General features: G+C 40.1%; 2 protein-coding genes across 4 annotated transcripts; both read left to right on the forward strand.

Moving 5' to 3' along the window:
* The first annotated feature begins 45 nt into the window (after nt 1-45).
* Nucleotides 46-2,688, forward strand: LOC139965286 (DNA replication complex GINS protein PSF3-like). Its single transcript, XM_071967494.1, has 2 exons — nt 46-520; nt 1,312-2,688. Exons 1-2 carry the CDS (start codon nt 125-127, stop codon nt 1,555-1,557), a joined length of 642 nt encoding a protein of 213 aa, XP_071823595.1. The 5' UTR covers nt 46-124; the 3' UTR covers nt 1,558-2,688.
* A 3,288-nt stretch (nt 2,689-5,976) lies between these two features.
* On the forward strand, nt 5,977-21,665 carry LOC139965289 (zinc finger protein 236-like). 3 transcript variants are annotated; one of them, XM_071967497.1, is made up of 11 exons: nt 5,977-6,207; nt 7,233-7,489; nt 7,921-8,064; nt 9,012-9,154; nt 9,740-9,864; nt 10,573-10,983; nt 11,677-12,051; nt 13,053-16,612; nt 17,374-17,611; nt 19,011-19,145; nt 19,740-21,665. In XM_071967497.1, the coding sequence occupies exons 1-11, from the start codon at nt 6,162-6,164 to the stop codon at nt 19,907-19,909; spliced, it is 5,604 nt and encodes a 1,867-aa protein (XP_071823598.1). In that variant the 5' UTR covers nt 5,977-6,161; the 3' UTR covers nt 19,910-21,665. The 3 variants fall into 3 exon arrangements, with proteins under 3 accessions (XP_071823598.1, XP_071823599.1, XP_071823600.1); XM_071967498.1 differs by having other exon boundaries at nt 5,985-6,207; nt 13,056-16,612; XM_071967499.1 differs by lacking the exon at nt 5,977-6,207 and adding an exon at nt 6,307-6,711.
* Nucleotides 21,666-21,699: the final 34 nt, after the last annotated feature.

A 21,699-nucleotide genomic window follows, 5' to 3' on the forward strand; every position in this document is an offset into this window, starting at 1 on the left:
GGTCAAGGCTGTTTACATGATAGCGGTAAATTTGTAATTCTAAGTTTCTCTAACGTATAGAGATTTGTGTTAGGACAAGGCTTTCCATGTTTCATTTCGTTTTACTTCATCGTTATCATTCAAAATGTCCCGAGTGTCATACACAAGATACCATAACGAGTCTCAAAATTATTATAATGTCGAGGATATTTTAGCATCACAAGAGAAAGTTCCATGCAGTTGTGAAATAACTTTGCACCGGTTAGGATTTCTAAATCCTAGCAATGATGGAGAACACATTGTTCCTGGCACAAAGTTAGACCTACCACTGTGGTTAGCCCAAGGTTTGCATGGCCGAAGACGAAATATTATCACTGTGGACCTTCCTAAGACATATAAAGCCAATATGCGGGAAATATTGAGTGCAGATCCAAATATTGTTGATATGCATACAAACTCACCTTTCTTCTATGCATTTGGTACCAAGCTGTTAACTTTCCAGCACCAGGAGAGCACAGATGTTGGGAAGTCTCTGTTGGAGGTAGCCTGTAACTAAGATGAACTCTTTCAATTTCTCACATAAGCCTATGTTTAAGCTGAATAGTTCTTCAAACCTCTATTTCATTAGTATGCCCTTCATTTACTTTTACTTCAAATAGGCTACAATATAATATGTAAGAGGCCTAGTTATGAAATTTTATTAGGCGTGTTACAATGTTAGCCTATATATTTGATGGTCATGGTTTGTTTGAACTCACATGCATGCATCATGTTATTAATAACAACATATTGCATGGCACCCAGGGGTGGTGAAATATAGTGGACATCAGTAATGGCGCTGACAATTTCTACTCTTCATCAAATGAATTTCTGTAATTGTTTCATACAGTAACTAGCTACAATGTTGTTACATATACATCTGTAGTTTACATACAATGATTTACTGAAATGCAATTTCTATGCAGTCTTTAACTATCACTCATCATGCCATTTCTTTGCTTATAATGGTTTAGTTTCTTAGAAATACAGTAACCTTTGTTACATTCTGTAGTCCTACCACAAAAAAATACATAAAAATTGTTCTATTAATCAATGTGAAAAATGATAATGAGGTTTAGTAAATGTGTGGGACAGAGAATCAAATTGTACTTGTGTAGGCATATAAGTTAAATTTGAATTATGTAATATTAAGACAACTGAACAAGATTTTTAACAGCAGTGCACATCTACAATACCTTAGTCTGCCTTCAGATTTATTCTTTCATTTTTTTGTTTTTCTTTCAAGTGAAAAAAACAAAACAACATTTTCTCTTTCTATTTTACCTATTGTAGACATTTGTTGGACGTTTCAGACGGATCATGGATGGCTCACAGAATGCCTCACACAGAGACATAACACGGTTGACAGAAAACTTGAGCTCCATCGAACTTAGTCTCTTCGCATCCGGTCAAAAGAGTCTTGAAGGATTTTTGAATTGGGAAAACAGAGAAATTACCAAAATTACAATGTCCAATATGGTGGTCTCTCATCGCAAGAGAAAAAGGGCAGTTATGGAGGAAGAAGAGGAAGATAACTGAACCGTGACAATTGCAACTATTTGATAAACTAATTTCTCCACTGCAGAGGAGATAGAACTTTATCTTCTAAATCTTTTAACAGTTTGTAATATCTATCCTTTCACGGTTGTTGAATGTTCCTTTTTTTCTATACATGTAAAATGTGTATTATTTAGAAAGATGTATACAGTAGTTTAATATTGTTGCTTTTCATGGATTGCATGCAGTGAGTAAACCTAAGCAGAGTTGATGTCATTCTCCAAATGTAATTATATACTGTATCGGTTTATAACAGTCTACAACATTTACCAAATCATTTTTGTACCTTTCAAAGTAGCATCCAGCAAACATCCACCAGTAAACTAGTTATATTGCTCAAAACAGTTTTAGTATCTACCAATGTTGGTCTACCTAACCTTCTCACCTCCCCCCCCCCTTTTATCTACCAATGTTGGTCTACGTGACCTTCTCACCACGCCCCCCATTACCCCTTCCTTTTGGGTAAGTCTGCATCAGCAACTAATTTACATAAATGCTTTATGTAGGCCTGCCAAAAACAGTTTCTACTAAATGCAACGATACTGATCAGGCAGAGAGTATTTGTATTAGTAGAGTGCTTGCCACATACACATGCACTGTGCCAGAGATAGTATACTTCTATATGGCATATTTAAAACTCATATTATTCAGTTTTCCTCAATGACATATTTTATAGTATTTTCCATATAATCGTTAGTCCTTACTGAAACACTGCTTATTTCTTAACTTATTCCTTATTGCAGTTTAGTCTCCCAGCAGGTTAAAATAACCTGATGCAGTCGGGCCTGTCAATGTACATGTCATTTAATAGGAGTATTTTCAAGCTAATCACTATTAAATGTAATTGCTACCTCAGTCACCTTCAACAATATTTACATCAAAGTTCATCCAAACCAGGCAATAAAATGGAAGCTGAACTGAGAGTACATGCAGCAAAGTGTGCACAGTAATTTCCATGTGGACCTAACACAAAGTTTTCACACGACTTTATTTTTTCTGGTCTTCTAAATCTGGTAATTGCAAAGTTAGTTACGATCAACAAGCAATTTGGTTTGACTATTGCCAATATAATCAAGTGTTCGATTTACAACTCAACATTACCAATGTCCAAATCTGCGGCCTTTCTCACCCCCCCCCCGAACCATACCACCACCCCTTTTCCCTATACCTTTTCCCCTGTACCTTCCTCCTTCCCTTACCCCTCACCACCAGTGAAGGGATAATGAAGTATAAAACTTTAAAATATATGTAACACTGAGCAAGTATAAAGAAACAGATAATTGCAACTCTGATTTTGATAGCTTTTTTTGTTGCTGAGATACCAAATCTTGAAAGTTATTCATTTTATTCGAATAGTAACAGTGTACAAATTTTGTGCAAAATGTACACAGCTGTGATGAAATAGAGGGCAGCAAACACTCATATTCTCCCCCCCCCTCCCCCTCTGACAGACAATATTACAAAACAAAATCCAAGATACCCCTAACATTCAGCAGGGGAAGAATTAGACCACAGCTACTTGTGTACGCACCCCCCCCCCCTCCCCTTCAAACCTCACAAATAATCAATAGTACTATCAGGCGCGGCGGAACGCAAAAATTATTGGGGGGGCTAATATGTGGAGACTATCTAAGCGGAGCGCCACCATCGGTTGGTGCGTAGCGTACAAGAAAATTTTGGGTTTTTCAAACCCCCCAGATAGCCGGAAACGGCACTTCCCGAGTGTTTTATGCTGCGAATACCTAGCCCTAAAACATGGGTCTCAAGCCTGCAATTTCTCAGATTGCACGTAAAAATCTGTAAAAACATTGTAATTTGTATAGGCCCTATTCGATGGTGTTTTAAGAGAGTAGCTATTACTCGACGTATACTCGCAATGACGTTTTTGAGTGTAGTAAATTACTACTCGCAATTAAATGCAATAATTACAAGATCGTCGGAAGCTATTTTTGATTGGTACGGCGGTTCAGAGTGTGGCCAACTATCATAATTATCGGGGGGACGTTTGGTAGGTCAAACTACGCTACGTGCCACCATGGTTGGCGCGTAGCGTAATGGAGAAAATTTTGAAAATATGCCTCCCCGATTGCAGGAAATGGCACTTCCCGAGCTTGAAAACAAGACTCCTGCCATACCAGAGTAGTCACATTTAGCCTATTTGCCGTCATCATTATTGAAAATTATTGAAACATATACCTCCGAGATTTTAATTTTCCATTTTTTAGTCCTACTTTTTTTTTTGCGTCGTGAATATTGGTCCGGCGTTCGCCGGACCTGCCCGTACCGGCTCCGACGCCCCTGAATTAAATAAATGTCATAAGAAAAAGCAGAAAGCATTTCTTACTGTCAACAAAAGGGTAATTCCAAAACAATGTGCAGTTGCCAACAAATTTCTATGACCTAGCACTCTCATCATGTCATGAATGCATGTACCCTATACAGTTCCATTGAAATGCAAATATTGTGTTTTTGTTCGTTGAATAATTGATTGCGTTTAAAGAGCCATGTTCCACGCCTTGCGTGTACTCGTAGTGTAAACGCAAATGTTGATGAGTGTAGCGTTTAGCTTATTACGCTCTTATTTAAAACACTAATATTCGATGAGGCATGATACAGACAATCAATTATCATATTTAATTATTACACCTATATAGTATACGTGTGCATCGGACAGATCGACAAGTATGCATTAAAAAATGGGCAGATGAACGTTTCGGAGTCTTGGTAAATATTGGGGGGGCTTATCATGCATTTGCCCCCTCAACTTTTTCATTGGGGGGGCTGAGCCCCCCCAAGCCCCCCCGGTTCCGCCGCCACTGAGTACTATAAGCACAACCTTGATTTAAGGTTTAATTATAGACCTAGTTTATGGTCTTAATATAGAATGCACCATTTGACTTCAGTTCAGTTTCTGGGGTTGGCCCCACCCGCAACTTCAAGGGCCACTACGTCCTTTATAAATCCTTTATTCGCCTCTGGTTCTTCCATACTAGCTCATCCCTACCTAAATCAGGGGAATAGCGGACAACCACCGGCCTCACCATCCCATGTTTGAAATCCTGTGCGTGCCACTGGTGTACAATACATACGCTGACGAGACATCCGTATGAAAATTGACAAATTTTATCGAATTGCTGCGTTGCAGGCGGTTATACGACGATATATCTTGACGAATTTAGCAAATTGTCGAGTTTGCAATTGATCCGCGCGAGTTATAACTGCACTCACTTGATAAGTGATAAAAAGAAAAATTAAAAAGTTACACAGACTCGACACGACATACTGGCAAAAATTGTCAAGTTAATTGCTGTGTTTCACGGATACTTAACTCGTCAACTTGAGTCGACGCCGTTGAGTTGGCAAGTGAGTGGTGACTTGAAACAACAAAAGTCGACAAGTTTGGTAACTGTGGCTAAGATCATACAGTCTATTATAGCAGCTTCAAGACATTTGGAAAAATAATAATTTATCATGTTGAGCTAAGTAATAGTCAGGCTAAATCTCGTATTGAATGTCCAAAAAACGGTGAGATAATGTTATCAACATTGCGACAATTAACTTGAAGTTCAAGTTAGAGGAAATTGCCCGTCACTGAGGTACGGTAAGCGATCTGAGATAAAAGTGTCATGTAGGGCCATTCCCTACCTTTGACTTCAGTCGGGGGATATTTGCATGTAGAATTGTGCTATTACTATTGGTGTATCCTCCCCCCCCCCCCCCCGCCCACCAGTTACTTTCCGCTCACGCAGTATTTATCAGCAAAACTTGCGTGCTCGACCCCAGACCCCCTTCATTAGAGTCAGTTCCAATGGCCCAGTACATCCCCTTCTTTCTAAAATCCTTCATTCGCCTCTGACCCTACCACAAAAGTTCTTGCAATCATTCGGGAAAATTTTGAACGCCCCTCCCCCCAACCCCACCTTTAAATCCTGTGTACGCCGGTCACTGCTTTAGAGTCTATTGAAATCAAATGTCGATTTAGAAAGGTCGACAACTCGAGAAAATAGTGAAACTTCTGCGATGAAACCGTCTAAATACCACCTGGGAGAAACCCACCACTGATAGATAATATTGTTAAATTTTATCATAAAAAAGTTTTTCACGGTACTCGATCAGTTACTCATCGCCCACTCATCCCAACTATTTCCCATATATATGCTCACTCATTTGATTTCCTCCCTCTATAAGAGAGATCAAGTTGTCTACCCCTCAGCAGGTTTCTTTGTGTAGCGCAGGGGCCCGATGGACCCGGAAGACCCCCTTGAGTAAGACTATTATATCCAACTGTTAGATAGCTGCAAAATATCATGATATATCGTATATTTATGGAATGATGATTTTTTTTTTCATTCTGTTGGCACAGTCAGCGTATACATATTGCTACCAACAAATACATGTATGTGTACATTATTAGTACGTCCCACAGTCATATCACGGTTCTATGCCTAATAGTTTCTCTACGTACGTACTTTTAACTGCTACTGTACATAGTACATACACTATTGTCAAAGGTTTATCCGCCATTTTATTCTTTCGCCTGAATGAAGAAGAGAATATACATCTCAAAACATCTGTAACATCTGGCTATGGAGGAGCCAGTGCACAACGAAACTTATTATGCAGCAACCACTGGTTTGTCTTTCTTATTTTCTTAGTCAGTAATTCGCAACAAAGTGTCTGAAAATCTGAATTCTGAGAACTAATTTTTATGGTACTTTTTGTGAAACTAGAGCAGGCATTAATATAGTCCCTACACTAATACATAGTACTGTATGTATTGGGTGCTTTATGTATGGGATACATCGTACTACTTCACGTACTACTTAGCTGCGTTGGTATAATTTCTTGACTTGATGAAAGATTTGCGGAGTAATCAACGTCGAGACGCGCAGGATTTTAAAAACATAATACTCGTAGACATCGAGTTAAAGCTTTTAAATACAGATATGCATGTATAATAACATGGCATATTGTGTCGCTATGATTAACTGTTTGAATAAATTATCGAACAACTAGACATAGATGTGGATAGTCTGTAATGCTGATACACGGATGTTTTCTACACAATTCATAGTATCGTCACTGTATATGGACAGAATACAAACCGTAGGCCCGAATAATTTGCCCATGTATCAGGTAGCCTTACTCATGTTATCGCTTTTGAAAGTAAATATACGTTTTGAAAAGGTCACGGTACAGCTTGAGTGTAGCTGAATATGACAATAATAGACTTTGTAACACAAGTTATCATATGAAATTAACTTTGCTTGTACTCATAATTCATATAAAGACCTCCATATTTTGTAGATGAACCATACTATTTTGAAAGGATGTCAACTTCATTGCAATTAGATGAGGTCAACATTATTCAATAACTCATGAAGAGAAATAACTTGGATAACTTTGTATTTGAATGCTCATTAGAGTTAGTTCCAAAAGTGCTTTTGAAACAAAGACAAAGTTCAGTTTAGACCGACAGAGGTCAAACTGTTAAAAAAAAAAAAAAAAACGTGAACATATTGTGTGGGTATACCCATCATGCCAGATGACTCTACAATTGTTTTTGTTGGAAATTTAAAATCTATCGGTGTACGGTATATGTTGTATCGATGATATGTCCATACATCACGCTCTTTATATTATAATTATTCTTTCAGTTGTCCCCAGTATTGAGAACAATGAGACTCTGGAAGTGGACACACCAATGGTTACTGTGTTGCTCCCAGGACAAAGCACCACACGTGCACCACCGGCTCCTGATCAGTTTGTCTGTGATGTGGACACCTGTCTGGAAGTGTTTGCCTCCCTGAAGGAACTAAGGAGACATAATAAGAGTCATGCAGAGGAGAAACCATTCAAGTGTAGAGAATGTAAGACGTCCTTCAATGTAGAATACAACCTGACCCTTCACAAAGTAAGTCATTTTTGTCAACCTGTCCCTCTAAACTAATTCTCCAATTGACAGTGAATAATGACATGTTATGTATCTCTGATTCTTGACTAATTGCCAAACAATGAAATTGTTTCTTTTACCTTGTATTTCTGCCCAAAATTCAAGTTCAGTATTGACCAGTTTACCTTTTGTGTTTTTTATTTTCTACGGTGATAAACTCAGTTTTGAGGAACAGGATCGCAGAAGTTTATACTGACTATCTGCTCTGTAATAGGTTTAAAGATGCATGCAGTTTGGCAAATCCCTGTGAGGTACTGTACTGTATGGTATTTGGATACCTATATAACCTAGATACATGTTGCTACAGTCTTTGAACAATGAGTGTACTTCTTACTGTTCAGTGTAATATTGTTTGGAACCTAACCTCTCTTTTTCTTTGTTAAACATCACAGGCAATTCACCAGAAAGGGAAATTTGAATGTCCGGACTGCAATAAAAAGTTTTCCAGACTAGCTAGTCTGAAAGCGCACATCATGATACATGAGAAGGAGGAGAGTTTAATATGTGTTGAATGTGGAGATGAATTTAGCTTGCAAGTAAGTCATTGAATGTAAAACAACATTAAATGGCCCATCAAGTACTTCTATGATCACTTCACTGGCTTATGTCCCTCCCCCTCCCCCAATCACCTTCATTGTGTCCAGGTACACCCAATTTGAGTAAACATTTTCGAAAATTCATAAGTATATCTTTCAGTTTTGTTAATTTTTTTTGAGGGGGGGAGGAAGAAGGGGGGTGGGGGGACTGCAGACAAAAATTGTGTACTTTCCTGTCAAATGTTTGTTTACATTAAAAAAAATACCAAAGTAAGCAAAATTACTCACAATTTGGATATATCCACAACTGCCAACGAAACAAGAAATTCTGCCCACCTATGGGGTTTTGAATACATCTGTGAAAGACATAATGCCAAAAAATGGTGACGTAGATTAAAGAATTTTGTGGAAAGTTGCCAAAAAGAGCTCCATATTACCCCAAATTATGTGCAATTGTATTCGGAAAAAAAAAAATGGCTAGAAATAAAACTCCCACCCAGATCTCCCTTTGCTTGATATATTTGGCTTTATTGTTTTCCAAAGAATTCACCAACAAATCATTCCTTTACAAGTGAAAAGGACATATCCTCTGTCCACCCAACCAGTGGTTTGGTAAATCCCATGTATCAAAGGTTTAGTGCTGGCATTCTGTGTAAATATAGTACGCATGTTCAGCGCTTGAAAATAATGCTCTGTCAATCTACATGATCTCCCCAAATGAACTCTTGAACACAGAAAGATTCCTCGATATGATAAAGTCCATGTGGTATGTTCGCAGTAACATGCACATAATGTTCACTACGGGCGGAGTATCTGTAAAACTGCATCTATAGAACTCCTTAAAACAGCATTGTATAGATTGATATACAGGATGCCCGAAGGCTCAAAGTTCCTTTTTTTTCCAAATGAAAGTCTTATCTAAAATTGGTTCACTTGTTTCCGTTCAGAGAGAACTTTCTCGTCACATGACTAGTCACACGCAGACGTTTTCGACCAATGATGCTGGTGAATATCCCTGTAAGGAATGCAGTGAGGTATTCCCTTTGCACCATCACTTGAAAGAACATATCAGGTTAATACACAAAATAAGGTAAGATCCCTTGAAATCCCTTTGTCGAAAACATTGTTTGAATGAGCTACCTCCTATAGACTAACAAATAAGCTGAAATGATCACTCGCAAGTATTGTAATTACTTATAAATGATTCTAATTATTCTTTTCTGAAACTGAAAGGACAGAGAAAACTTTCTGAAGGTTTTGTTTTTCATGTGACACATTTTGTTTTGTTGCTGAACGTGATAAAATCTTAAAACATTTTGCCAAAGGGGCCCATAAACTTGGACTTTTCTTAATCATCGAATGCATTCATATGGGATTTTGGCCCCTGACCCGATCGCGCACTCGCCACCAGACCGTGATGATGAGGGCATTGCCATTATCCCGCATCAAAGATGGTTAAAAGTTTGTTGCAATACACAATTTTAATATTTCAATGTAACAGTGTATTATATCGTGGTGAAGGTATCTCAATAACAAGCTTATTGATTATAGTTGTCGACAGAGGTCTCTATAAAATTTTAAACTCAACATCAAATTTCTTTCACATCTATGGATTTATTTCACCACAGAGGAACTTAGCCAGTAATTTATTTGCAGCTTCTCTAAATACTTGCAGGAAATTTCTAAGGGGAAGGAGGAGGATCAAGACATCTCGTCACTACCCAAACAATGTCTGTTTACACTGTGGAAAATCTTTTCCCAAACCCAGTCAACTGGTCAGGCATGTCAGGATTCACACAGGTAACCAAAAAAAGTCATTGTGCCTTAAAGAGTCTTCTGAATATGCATGGATCGGGGTGATGATGGTGAAATATAGCTTTGAAACTTTTCCTTATCCCAAAAATTGTTTATTCCTCTCATATTGTTAACATAAAATAATGAAAAAATACTATTTCAGCTTCCTAAAGGAGGCGTTTATTGTTTATACTGTATAAGTAACATGGAAAGAGTTTTAGACCAATCTTGAGAAATATTTTGGCAATTCTACCAAAACACAATGTGTTCAACTGTCAATGGGCTTTTTGTAACATCAGCTAAAACCATCCTTTTAGTGATATGTGTCTGACTTGTGGAATAATCTTTAGTTACACCTTCAATGTATTAATTGTGCATTCAAAATGCATTTTTTCCATCTAGCTACAATTGAAAGTTCCTTGGTGATGTTGAATTGGCCATATTAGTTCTACCAACCCCAGTTGTATCGATACGTGTTAACTTTGAGAAGTTTGATTGATCATGAAGTATGTTATATCTTGTTTCCAGCTTTCCCTCCCCACCCCACCCCTCCCCCCCCCTCTGCTTCTGTTGCTATGAGTTACCAGTAAAGGGATTTTAGAATAGTTAGTGATTAATGAATGAAAGTATTTAGTGGACCTTAGATTCTTCCATCTATACAACTGTCCATCCGTCTACGAATAAGTCGGTCTTGTTCTTTTCACGTCTTTCCAGGAGAGAAACCATTCCATTGTCAAATTTGCAACAAAGCCTTCAACCAAAAGGGTGCATTGAATATTCATATGACAAAGCACACTAAGGAGAAACCGTTCACCTGTGGCCAGTGTCCGCTCAGTTTCTCACAGAGAGGAAATTTACGGGCTCATTTCATCCGCGTCCACGACCTGAACTCAAAACTCGATAACCCCTTCCGTTGCGAGGAGTGTAACTGTGCATTCCGCAAGCTGGGGAGTTTGAACTCACACATCAGTAAATTTCACTCTTCCCCCGAAGACCCCCTGACCTTGCTCAGGCTTGGGGCGCTAAGGCTGAACCGGCAAATGACGGCAGGGGGCACTAAGCCAAAGCCAGCAACAGGAGTAACACAGAATGAACCGCATGCTGTGGTTCCTATAAGAGCGCAAGGTAAGACTATCGAAGCAAGCTCTGCTATAAAAATGCAAAAGTTTGAACACTTAGGAAAATACCATAAGAATGCAGTGCATTGACACGACTAAGCCGAGGTTTATTTCAAAAATGAAGAGACATTGGGTAAGATTTGATGACAATGCAGGAAATTAGCAAGTAAATACAAACAGCTGTTAAATAGGGGGCTGTAAAGAGATTCAGAAGGGCACATTGCTTGATTCATTGAGTAATGTTTAAGTGAAACATTGAGTAAAAATAAGTGACTGCATGGTCAGACACTATACAACAGAATTGTTGATGCATGTGTTCTCCTGCAGCTGTGAAAATCATTGAAACTTCAAAACCTATCAAAGGAATAGTGATGGTATGAATGTTTGGAAGCATGTGTATGTTAACATAATCTAGAAATGTGGTTGTCGGGATGGTGAGGGTGGGGGGGGGTGGGTTCAGGAACAAATGATTTTCCAAAACATTTGTTTCCGTGGTTTCTTTTAAAATAATAAGTGATAAATGTTAAACAGAACACAATAGGTGTTAACTATTAAATGGACAATAATTTTTTCGCTCTTTGTTTCATGGCATTGGAAGTAGCATGAGAAAAAACAAGGTGCAAATTTAAGAAGAGAAAAAAATCAAAGAGTATAATGCAAATTAATATTATAATAATACAAAATGCCTTTTGTTTTATAGATGAGGATGCTCCAGTAAACATCATGGATGTAGTCCCTGTCGATGACCTAACAACAGTGGAAACAACTTTAGAGACGACAGAGGCAGACGACTCACAGGTGGATCATTCTTTCAGTGACATCATTCAGAAACTGCTGGAGTTGACTCAAACCGGTGACAAGGAAGACACCACAGAGTCCTTCATTAACGAAGAGGAGGAGAGCAGGACCAGCAACTTCTCCACCGACATCCTGGAACAGGCTCTGGAAAATTGTGGACTGCAAATGCACGGCCAGACGACGGAACAACAAGAGCAACAACTTATTCAACAACAGCAACAACAGCAGCAACAACAGCAGCAACAGCAACAATATCACCAACAACTGAGCACACCAGGTAGAGTTATCAAGAGTAATCTAGATAGTTAGAAGCCATCATGCAATATGACCACCAAATATGCTAGACAGTCAAGAAATGGTCACTCATAGTCAGTTTCCAGGAAACATTTGCCAACAGCCTGCAAAATAATTCTCCAAACCTGAGACATTTCATTGTCTCATTAAACACTCTTCAGCGTGTGGAACAAAATGTGTTTATCTCTTGGAGGGGTACCTTTGAGAGCCGTTAGTAGTTTTTTAGCTTGCTCAAAGTGTAGGGCAGGTGTTCTCAGTTAGTTTTGTAGGCGGCAAGAGAAAGCATTGGTTGGAGTGAAGGGCCAGTCAGAATCGAAATCTCACTATACTGTACATAGATTGAGCAGTGTCCATGTTAGGCTGGTAGGGTGTTCCAGTCGAATGTATTGAGGGTCCATGTACCCAATTAGTGCAAGATTGTGGGCCAAGAAACCCTGGTGAAGCGACAGTATTGATGACCTGGAAAGGAAGCAATGACAGTGAAGTTAATACTTTTGAACATTTCATGATGGTTTTTTTTTTTTATTGATTTTTTTTTACTTCTGTGTTCCTGCCATTTCTATAGTAAGCTGTAATCAATGCTTCACCTTTTGAATAATTTGCTTCTTTCGATGATGTTTTGATGATCAGAAAGGATACTTTTATTCTGAAAACAGATATAAACATGATATACTTCTCAAATATTTGGATGATGGTATGTTATAACCAATCTACAAGATTAGAAATTTTGACGCTATCTTGGTGTCATGAAAATATAATAAGAATTTAAACTGAATGTTCATGAAATTCATGCACTTCACTAATGAGAAAGTAAACTATCAACTATAAATATTTCAAAGTTTTATTACAATTTGAAGAAAAATTGAATACCACTTTTATCTATATTCATAATCGATAGTCATTACAACCACTTCCCACACTGACCATGTTGCGTGGTTTTTCATGTTATATTAAACAGATATGTACTTTCTCTTTATTATTCAGCAGTTAAAACAGCCGAGGATGTGGTGAAAGTTTTCACTGAAATATTGCAGAGACGGAGAGCCATGAGGAGTAACGCCAGTAGAATCCACACATGTAAATTCTGTCAGAAGGACTTCAAGAAACCCAGCGATTTAGTTCGGCACATCAGGACTCACACGCAGGAGAAGCCATTCAAGTGTGAACTTTGCAATAAATCCTTCACAGTGAAGAGTACCCTTACTACTCACCTTAAAACTCACACAGGGGTCAAGGAGTACAAGTGCAACGTCTGCCAGAAGCTGTTTTCCACCCACAGCAGCCTGAAAATCCACCTCCGTTTGCACACCGGGGCCAAGCCATTCGAGTGCAGTCAGTGTGCCAAGCGCTTCCGTACCTCCGGCCAGCGGAACGTCCATCTTCAATCCCACAACAGGTCGCAGGATCCAAATCGTAGCAAGGCTCCGGCCAAGAGAGGACCACCTGACATAGAACTGCAAACGATATCTCTCCCAGAGCCCATACTGATCACAGACACGGGTCTGGTACAACAACCCTCTAGAAGCCATGCAGCATTCAACCAGTTAGAGCAGTTACAGCAGAACGGGTCTGTGTTTGATCGGCCGTACAAGTGCGGGTATTGCGGCAAGGCCTTCAAGAAGTCCAGCCATCTGAAGCAGCACATCAGGACCCATACCGGTGAAAAGCCGTACGGATGCAACCAGTGTAACAAGTCCTTTGTGTCTTCGGGCGTTCTCAAGTCTCATTTAAGAACACACACTGGTTTCAAGGCGTACAAGTGTGTGATATGCGAAAGACTCTTTACGACCAATGGAAGCCTGAAACGGCACATGGCCACCCACAGTGACGTCCGTCCCTTCATGTGTCCGTATTGCCAGAAGACTTTCAAAACCTCGGTCAACTGTAAGAAACACATGAACACACATAAAAGAGAGCTACTGGAGGGAAAGTTATCTCAAGAAACGATTGTCACGAGTGTCATCGAAGAGCAGATACACACAGACACGGCGCAGGACTACAGTGAACAGTTGTTTAATCACCTGACGGCAGATACACTGCGAACTCAGCAACAAGAGAGTACCCAGAATCCATTGCTACAGCCGACTAGTCTTACCCAAGAGGTGTTGTCGCAAGCATCGTTAGGGGGTCCAGCGAATCTTACAAATGTCTCACAGTTCGTGCAAGGACTACAAGAATTTATCTCACCAAATAATCAGAACAGTCTGCCTGCTGAATCACAAGTGAGCCTACAAACCCAAGAAATTCAGCAGCAGTTAGAGGCGATAACAAACCAGTCGCTGTTGAACCCACCGCAACCGGAGCAACAGCTCGCCCTCGTCGGTGGGCCAGCTCCACAACAACAGGAGATAGCCCTAAGTTTAAACAGGTCTCCGTCAAAAAGGTCATTCAAATGCCACGAATGCGATAAGTCTTTTAAGAAATCCAGCCACTTGAAGCAGCACATTCGTTCCCACACAGGAGACAAGCCCTTCCGTTGTCAACAATGCCCAAGGTCATTCATATCATCGAGTGTCTTGAAGAACCACCTGAGAACTCACTCTGGCTCCAAGCCCTTTAAATGCACCACATGCCACGCGTTGTTCACCACCAACGGTTCCCTGACCCGACACATGCAGATTCACACCGAAGAAAGGAAGTACACCTGTGGCAAGTGCAACGCTCACTTCAGGATACAGATGGAACTGAAACGCCATCAGAGGAAACACGAGGAGGAGTACAGCAGCGAGATCAAGAATACCAGTAAGAGGCCGTACAAAGTGGTCGTCCTGGACGACGACGAGAAGGAAAAGTTAGCCACGGAATCTCCCAGCTCTGACGCTCCACTGTCGCAAAAGATTCTAGCACAGCTGAGCCACGAGAGAGATCACGTCCACGAAATAGTGGACAAGTCGAAGCAGCTGGCATCTTCGCCCAAGTTTGCCAACGCATGCTCGAGATGTCCGAAGAGCTTCAAGAAACACTGCGACCTAGTCAGGCACATCCGCATCCACACGGGTGAGAAGCCGTTCTCCTGCGATCTGTGTGGGAAAGCTTTCGCTGTGAAGTCCACCCTGTCTTGTCACATGAGAACCCATAGGGGAGTAAAGCAGGCTTCCTGCCACATCTGTAAGACTCTGTTTGCGACCGTTGGTAGTCTCAAAGTCCACATGAGACTCCACACTGGGGCGAAACCCTACAAGTGCCCCAGTTGCAACATGCACTTTCGAACCTCTGGGTCGAGGAAAGTTCACATGGAGACACATTACAACCAATCAGGGAGAAGGAGAAGAAGATCAGTGAAGGATAGGCTGGACGAGAGTCAGATCGACGAGGTGGTGGTGCAGGCCATATCTTGTGACACAGACGAGGTGGGTAACCAGGTCCAGCAAGTGGTGGTGTCACAGGCTGCAGCTCCGACCGGTGTCATCAATGCGCCCACTCACGTGCTACCTTCGGTATCTTTACCCAGCGGGGATCTGACTACTGCAGATGGCCTGGTGGCAACGACCGTTGTTCCGATAGAGCTGCAACTGAATACACCAGGCCTGCCCCAAAGCTTACAGATGCCGGGTCTGAATTCCAACATCACGGTGCAGATCGATCAGTCGCTTCTGAATCAGTTACAGCAGAACGCGGTCACTTTCCACGCAAGCGACTTAGGACAGGTCAACCTTCAGCTGGCAGCCAGTGATGTGGTAGGTAATCATCCTACCATAGTGGCGCTCCAATCGGATGGTACCACTGACGGTACACGGGCAGTCCTCCAGGGAGCCGATCCTCAGCCCATGATCCTCCAGTTGGATCAGTCCTCCCTTCAGCAGCTCTCGCAACTGAGTGTGGCCAACATCCAGTCGCAACTGTCCCTTGGGGATGTCGGGCAGGTCTCCACAGCACACTTACCTCTACAGAGCAACGTGGTACAGCCCTTGATGACAGCAGATGGCCAACCCAACATCGGCGATGGTCTCACCACTAGTGCCATCATCGTCTCGCAGGGCCAGCACGATGCCCCTCAGATAAGCCTGTCTGCACCCATCCTCCCATCCAGCAATGCCCAAACAATGGCATCTTCCCAGTCCACGGTGGATTTGAGCGATTTACAGCAATCTATGGAAAAGACTTCTTTGCCTACTCAGGCCAACCTGATGTCGACGATACCGCTGTCCATGACCGGTGCCAGCAGTATTGCTGACACCTTCCAGCTCAACATACCCACTGATTCCTTTCAACCTGTCCAGTCTCCTGTATCTCTCCCCCAGGCCACCCAGACATCCACCGTCGTCACCACCACCCCTTCCTCCGGTCCGGTGACAACCTCCGATGTGCAAGACCTGGTTCCCGAAATGTTCGGTCCCGACCTTCTGCAGGAGGAGCTTCAGGCGATAGAGGATACCGTGGGCGAGAGTATGCCGACCTCCAGCATGATGACCCCTAGTAGTACCCCTGCCCCCCAGAAGGCCCCATCAAAGCGGAAGAGGACGCAGGAGCCCACTCTGACGGTGAATGACGCTGCGGCTGCAATCGGATCCATCTACACCTGTAATATGCAAGGGTGCCGTGAGGTGAGTTTCATATTGTAAGACAAAATTTTTCTCCTAGATAGATTTCCGGGGTTGTGTAGGTCTTCATCAAACCTGTTCATAAATTGGTGGTGTTCATAAACATTGTGTCAAAGGTCTTTCAGGAGTCATTTAATGGGAATTCCTTTATGCCATGGTTTACACCAGGGTTGTCCAACCTTTTGCAGAGGAGGGCCACATGGAATGATTATGATGAAGGAGGGGGCCGCATGAAGCCTACGCTCAATTTTTTGCCCGAAGCCCAAGGCAACAAAATGTGAGCCCTGCGCGCGGAGCGCACTGATTTATTTTCCTTACTGATAAAACAGATGAATGAAGAAAATAAAATAAAATAGATGAAGTTCAGCTGCCCCCCCCCCCCTCTGCTGAGAGAGTGTCACACAAACTGACCTGTTTGCAGTTTTTTGGACCCAGAAGGTTCGAATGATTGATTATATAGCTTCAAATTGTTATCAATAAATCTGCTCACTAAAATTTCGCACCGTAGAGCATCTCTGACAGGCCGGACGCAACCCTGCGGAGGCCAGACTGTAGCCCGCGGGCCGTAGGTTGGACAACCCTGGTTTACACTCACCATGGTTGCTAGTAGTTCGGAAAGTCTCATTTGGAGTTTGATGAAGAATTTGATGTCAAAGGTCACATAACTCGATCAAACGAGGTTGTCGTTGAGAACGGTGTGTGTTTTATGATATCAGGTTATGCATATTTGGGCCTCTAATTTATATTTTGACATTTCTCCTTAGGAATTCACAAAGATGGCAAATCTGAGAGCCCACCAAGAGAAGATGCATAAAACATTGCGACCTCACCAATGTCCAGTTTGCAAGAAGGCATTTAAAAGGTCTACCCACCTCAAGGAACATGTGGAAATACACAACCCCGACCGGAAGCCCTCGGATAAAGCTCCCCATGTGTGTACCTTCTGTAATAAAACCTTCTCAAAGCCGAGCCTTTTGGAGAGGCATCTGCGTAGCCATACGGGTGAGTAGCGCTCTCAGATGGAAATTTTATTTTATTTCATTTCATTTATTTTATTTTATTTTACTTTATTTTATTTTGTTTTGTTTGTTTTGTTTTGTTTTGTTTTGTTTTGTTTTGTTTTGTTTTGTTTTGTTTTATTTTATTTTATTTTATTTTATTTTATTTTATTTTATTTTATTTTATTTTATTTTATTTTAATTAAATTAAATTTTCAATGAGCAGATAAAGTAAGGCACTTTGTCTAAAGTAAGATGCTGAGGGGGCTGCAGCATCCAGCATTATGTGGGATGTTATCATTTGTGCTGTGCAGTTTCACACAATAGGCAGTCCTTTTGTCTCTTTTGTTTGATACTGATTCAGCCTTTATGCAGGTGGCCTTGCAGCTGCTGCAGCTTATCTCTTTGATTCTGTTCCTAAGCTCCATTTGATATAAACAGCTCTTAGAATGTGGCTGTATTTTTTTCATTTGGTGTCAGCATTCTTAGAAACATATTTGAATTAATTACTTTTCTGAAGACTCTTCAATGATAATCACATATATATGTATGAATTCAAGCAACACAACCAACAGTACACCATTGATTTTCTCATTTTGCTTACATATACTTTTTTAGACAATTTCTGTAGTCTGGTCAGGCACTTTAATAATAGCAACAAATTTTGAAATGGTTTTGTTGTGCTGTTATGTTTCATTTCATTGTGTAGACCTTGTTTTGGGTCAACTTTCTGTCAGAGGACAAAGTAGTAAATTTATTGATATTTTGTTGTATGTCACAACAGATGTTTGCTACTTCAAAAACAAAAGAAGAAAGATAGTCCACTGATAAATGTTTGTTTTAACTGAAAGAGGATGAACATATTTTTAGCATCCTGGTGTAGCTTTGCATTCAATTCCTGTGTAAAGTGTTTTTGAGATGTTGATAGTTGAAATTGTCAAAGTTTGTATCAGATGTGAACTTGAATATAAAAATTTTTAAAAGACAGAGTTCAGATGCCATGGTTGCACACTAAAATATGAAAAAGGTTGAGCAATGTTTAGAGACAAAAAAAAAAACAGGTTGTAAATATACTTCTATGACATCACACATGTTTGCTACAAGTCCTTTTTTGAAGCAAACCGTTATCGACTAGAGCTGCTCGAAAACATATCGAGAGCCACGTGAAGGAATTGAAAGCAAACCAGGGTTGCTTAGAAGATGATCCTTCTTCCTAACAACTGTAAATAAACCCACCTTGGACTCATCTTTTATAGATCACTCTTTTATGGATCCCTTTTATGGATCAGGTTTATGGATTTAATGGATCACTGTGGATCCATTTCTTTTATGGATCACTCACTGGGTAGAGAGAAGACAAGGTAGTAGTTTGTAACGTGTACGCGCATCTCTCCCTTTCACAGGTGATCGTCCCTTCGATTGCCCCGAGTGCGGTAAATCATTCACCCAAAAGAATTCTCTGACGGTTCATATGAAGACCCACACCAAGGAGAGACCTTTCACCTGCCATTACTGTGGACACACATTCTCACAGAAAGGTAACTAACTCATGGATAAATACTCTCCTTTCTTCACGTATTCTGAGGTCTCTATATGAATAGATTTTTATGTATTGTAGGGTGTTGCCCTGAGGTCCTTGAAGTTGACCCCTATGTAGGGGGTGTGGGCGTCCTCCTTCAGAAAAAAAAAAAAAAATCAAATTTAAAACATAAAATGGTGCATTCTCATATTTATGCTATAATTAATATTTTGCTAGTTGTGAGAAAATATAAGAAACCAGTATTTTTGGGGGTGGAAGGATGAAGTAAATTCAACCAATAGTGAAATAAGACTTAGCTGTTTTCCTATTTTTTTCACTACCCATGTGTGTAGACAGCTTGGTGAGGCTCGTACTGCCTGGTAACAGAGTAGAAAAGTGAAAGATTTATTTCTTGTTGTGATAAAAAAGATTCAAAGATGTCTACTTTCATACGTGTGCATTAATGCCATTGGATTTGTTTACAAGATCACACATCAAATTCACATATGTCTAAGTACCCAATTTGAATATAAGTTTCCAGTTTGACAATACCTATAAGCAGATATTAGGGTAACGTTATTCTATATTATCATGTTTCTTGTTCATCTCTTAGTGAACATGAAGACTCACATACAACGACAACACAGCAAAGAGTTGGCAGAGGAGAAAAGCCTTCAAGGCCAGGGAGATGGGTCAGAGGTCAACCAGAGCTGCGCAGCTTCTGGTGGAAACAGTGACGATACCCTGGATATTGAGGGAGTCATGTCTCGCTTCTTCCCTTGATAATGTGTATCAATGAAATCATGTTTATATATGGTAGGCTTGAGAGTGGGAGGTGTTAATTTTTTTGGGGGGGAGGGGGGCTGGGGGAGGGGGAGAGGGATTGTGATCCTTGGACTTAAGATCAGTTTTAGAGTAAATTGATGTAGTGGTGGGAATCTCATAATTGGTATGACAGGTCACAGGTTATTGGCTGGGAAAATACTTTGTTCATGCATAACATATAAATGAATTTTAAGTTTTACAATTAAAGAGTGAATGACCACCATATATTCAAGCTCATGTCACAGAAATCCAGCTGGGCACACTTGGGGCATCAGCATCATACATGCAGGCATCAAATAACTCTCCAACACATCAGTGGTGGGAACTTTAAAATAAGGAGATTTTTTCACTTGTTTAATGGCTTGCATTAGTTATGGAATGGTGGACCAGTATATTGGAGGGAACACAAATATCCTAAGCCTGTCTGTTCTCCACTGTTTAACATACTTTTCCCTTTAATTTCCAGTATTCTAACTCCAAACGAACCACTGACTTAAGTTTACATGGTAGTCAATTAAATCATATGCAAAGGTTTAGTGCCATTGGTTGCTGAACATATATCAATGTGCAAACATAACCCTTATGTCCTTGAAAGATGTGACAGGCCTATGCCAATGTGACAGGCCTACCTCAGGGTGACAGGCATACCTCAATGTGATAAGTAGTTCCCAATAAAGTGTTATTCAATTTTAATTTAGTCTCCCCTAAAGTAAAGTAAGTATCCATTGAATTGTGAAAAAATAACCACTTTCTGAATTATTTAATGTTACATTCCATTTTTGCTTTTCAAAGGCCTTGAATTCATCCAGACAAGATTTGATTTTCAATGTTTGTACTTGAAAGAACCATAGCAGTGTAAGCCACATTTTCTTTTATCCAAAATTATTTCAAGACCTTGATATTTCCGAGTGGCCAGAGGCATCAGGAGGGGGCCGCAGTGACAAATTACCCCACCTGGTCCATATTTTCACTCTTCATGTTTCCTGAAGTTTATTATTTATTATGAAAGTGAGAAAACTCTATTATTCATCCCTCCAAATAGCCTGGGCCCAGTATTTGACCCCATGACTGTATTCTCCTAACCTTTCCTCTAATCAGGCCTGTGTATATGGTTGTAAGATATATCAACCATGGATACAGTTGTCATGGATACATCCATGGATCCATCAACCATGGATACATGGAACATCAGGATGGATCGTCTTATTTTATCAGTATTAACAATATGAAATATTTAACCTGTACGGCTTCCCAAAGCTTTGAAACATTGTTCATGACTAGCAGCCCATGTTATTATGTCATCTTTGTGGTCATTAATGTGTCCTCCATTTTGATGTCATGTCAGTGGCTACCCTAGTTGAAGTTAGCAGTAATATTCAAACTTGAAGTGTATTTATTTTTTCTTTCTTATTACATAGAAAGGGTTTGTTATGAAATAGAACAGTTTTCTTGGATGATGAGTTTTGTTCACCTCCTTCCTTATTAATGTGAGACAAATATTTCTGATTTATATTTACAATTATAGGTTTACTCTTTTCTTTTTGACAAAGGAAAGGATCATCTTTGCTGCCAATTTGTACAAAAAAATTAATTGTATTTACAAAGTTTTTATATAAAGATATGTGACAATATTCTTCGTCTTTTTTTTTTTTACATTATTACATTTATGAAAGTTTATTTGTTGAAGAATAAAATATTTGAATTCAATATTATATCACGAAACTCATTGTTATTTTTATATTTCAATT

Source organism: Apostichopus japonicus, chromosome 3 (assembly GCF_037975245.1).
Source record: "Apostichopus japonicus isolate 1M-3 chromosome 3, ASM3797524v1, whole genome shotgun sequence".
In the NCBI taxonomy this organism is placed as follows: Eukaryota; Metazoa; Echinodermata; class Holothuroidea; order Aspidochirotida; family Stichopodidae; genus Apostichopus; species Apostichopus japonicus.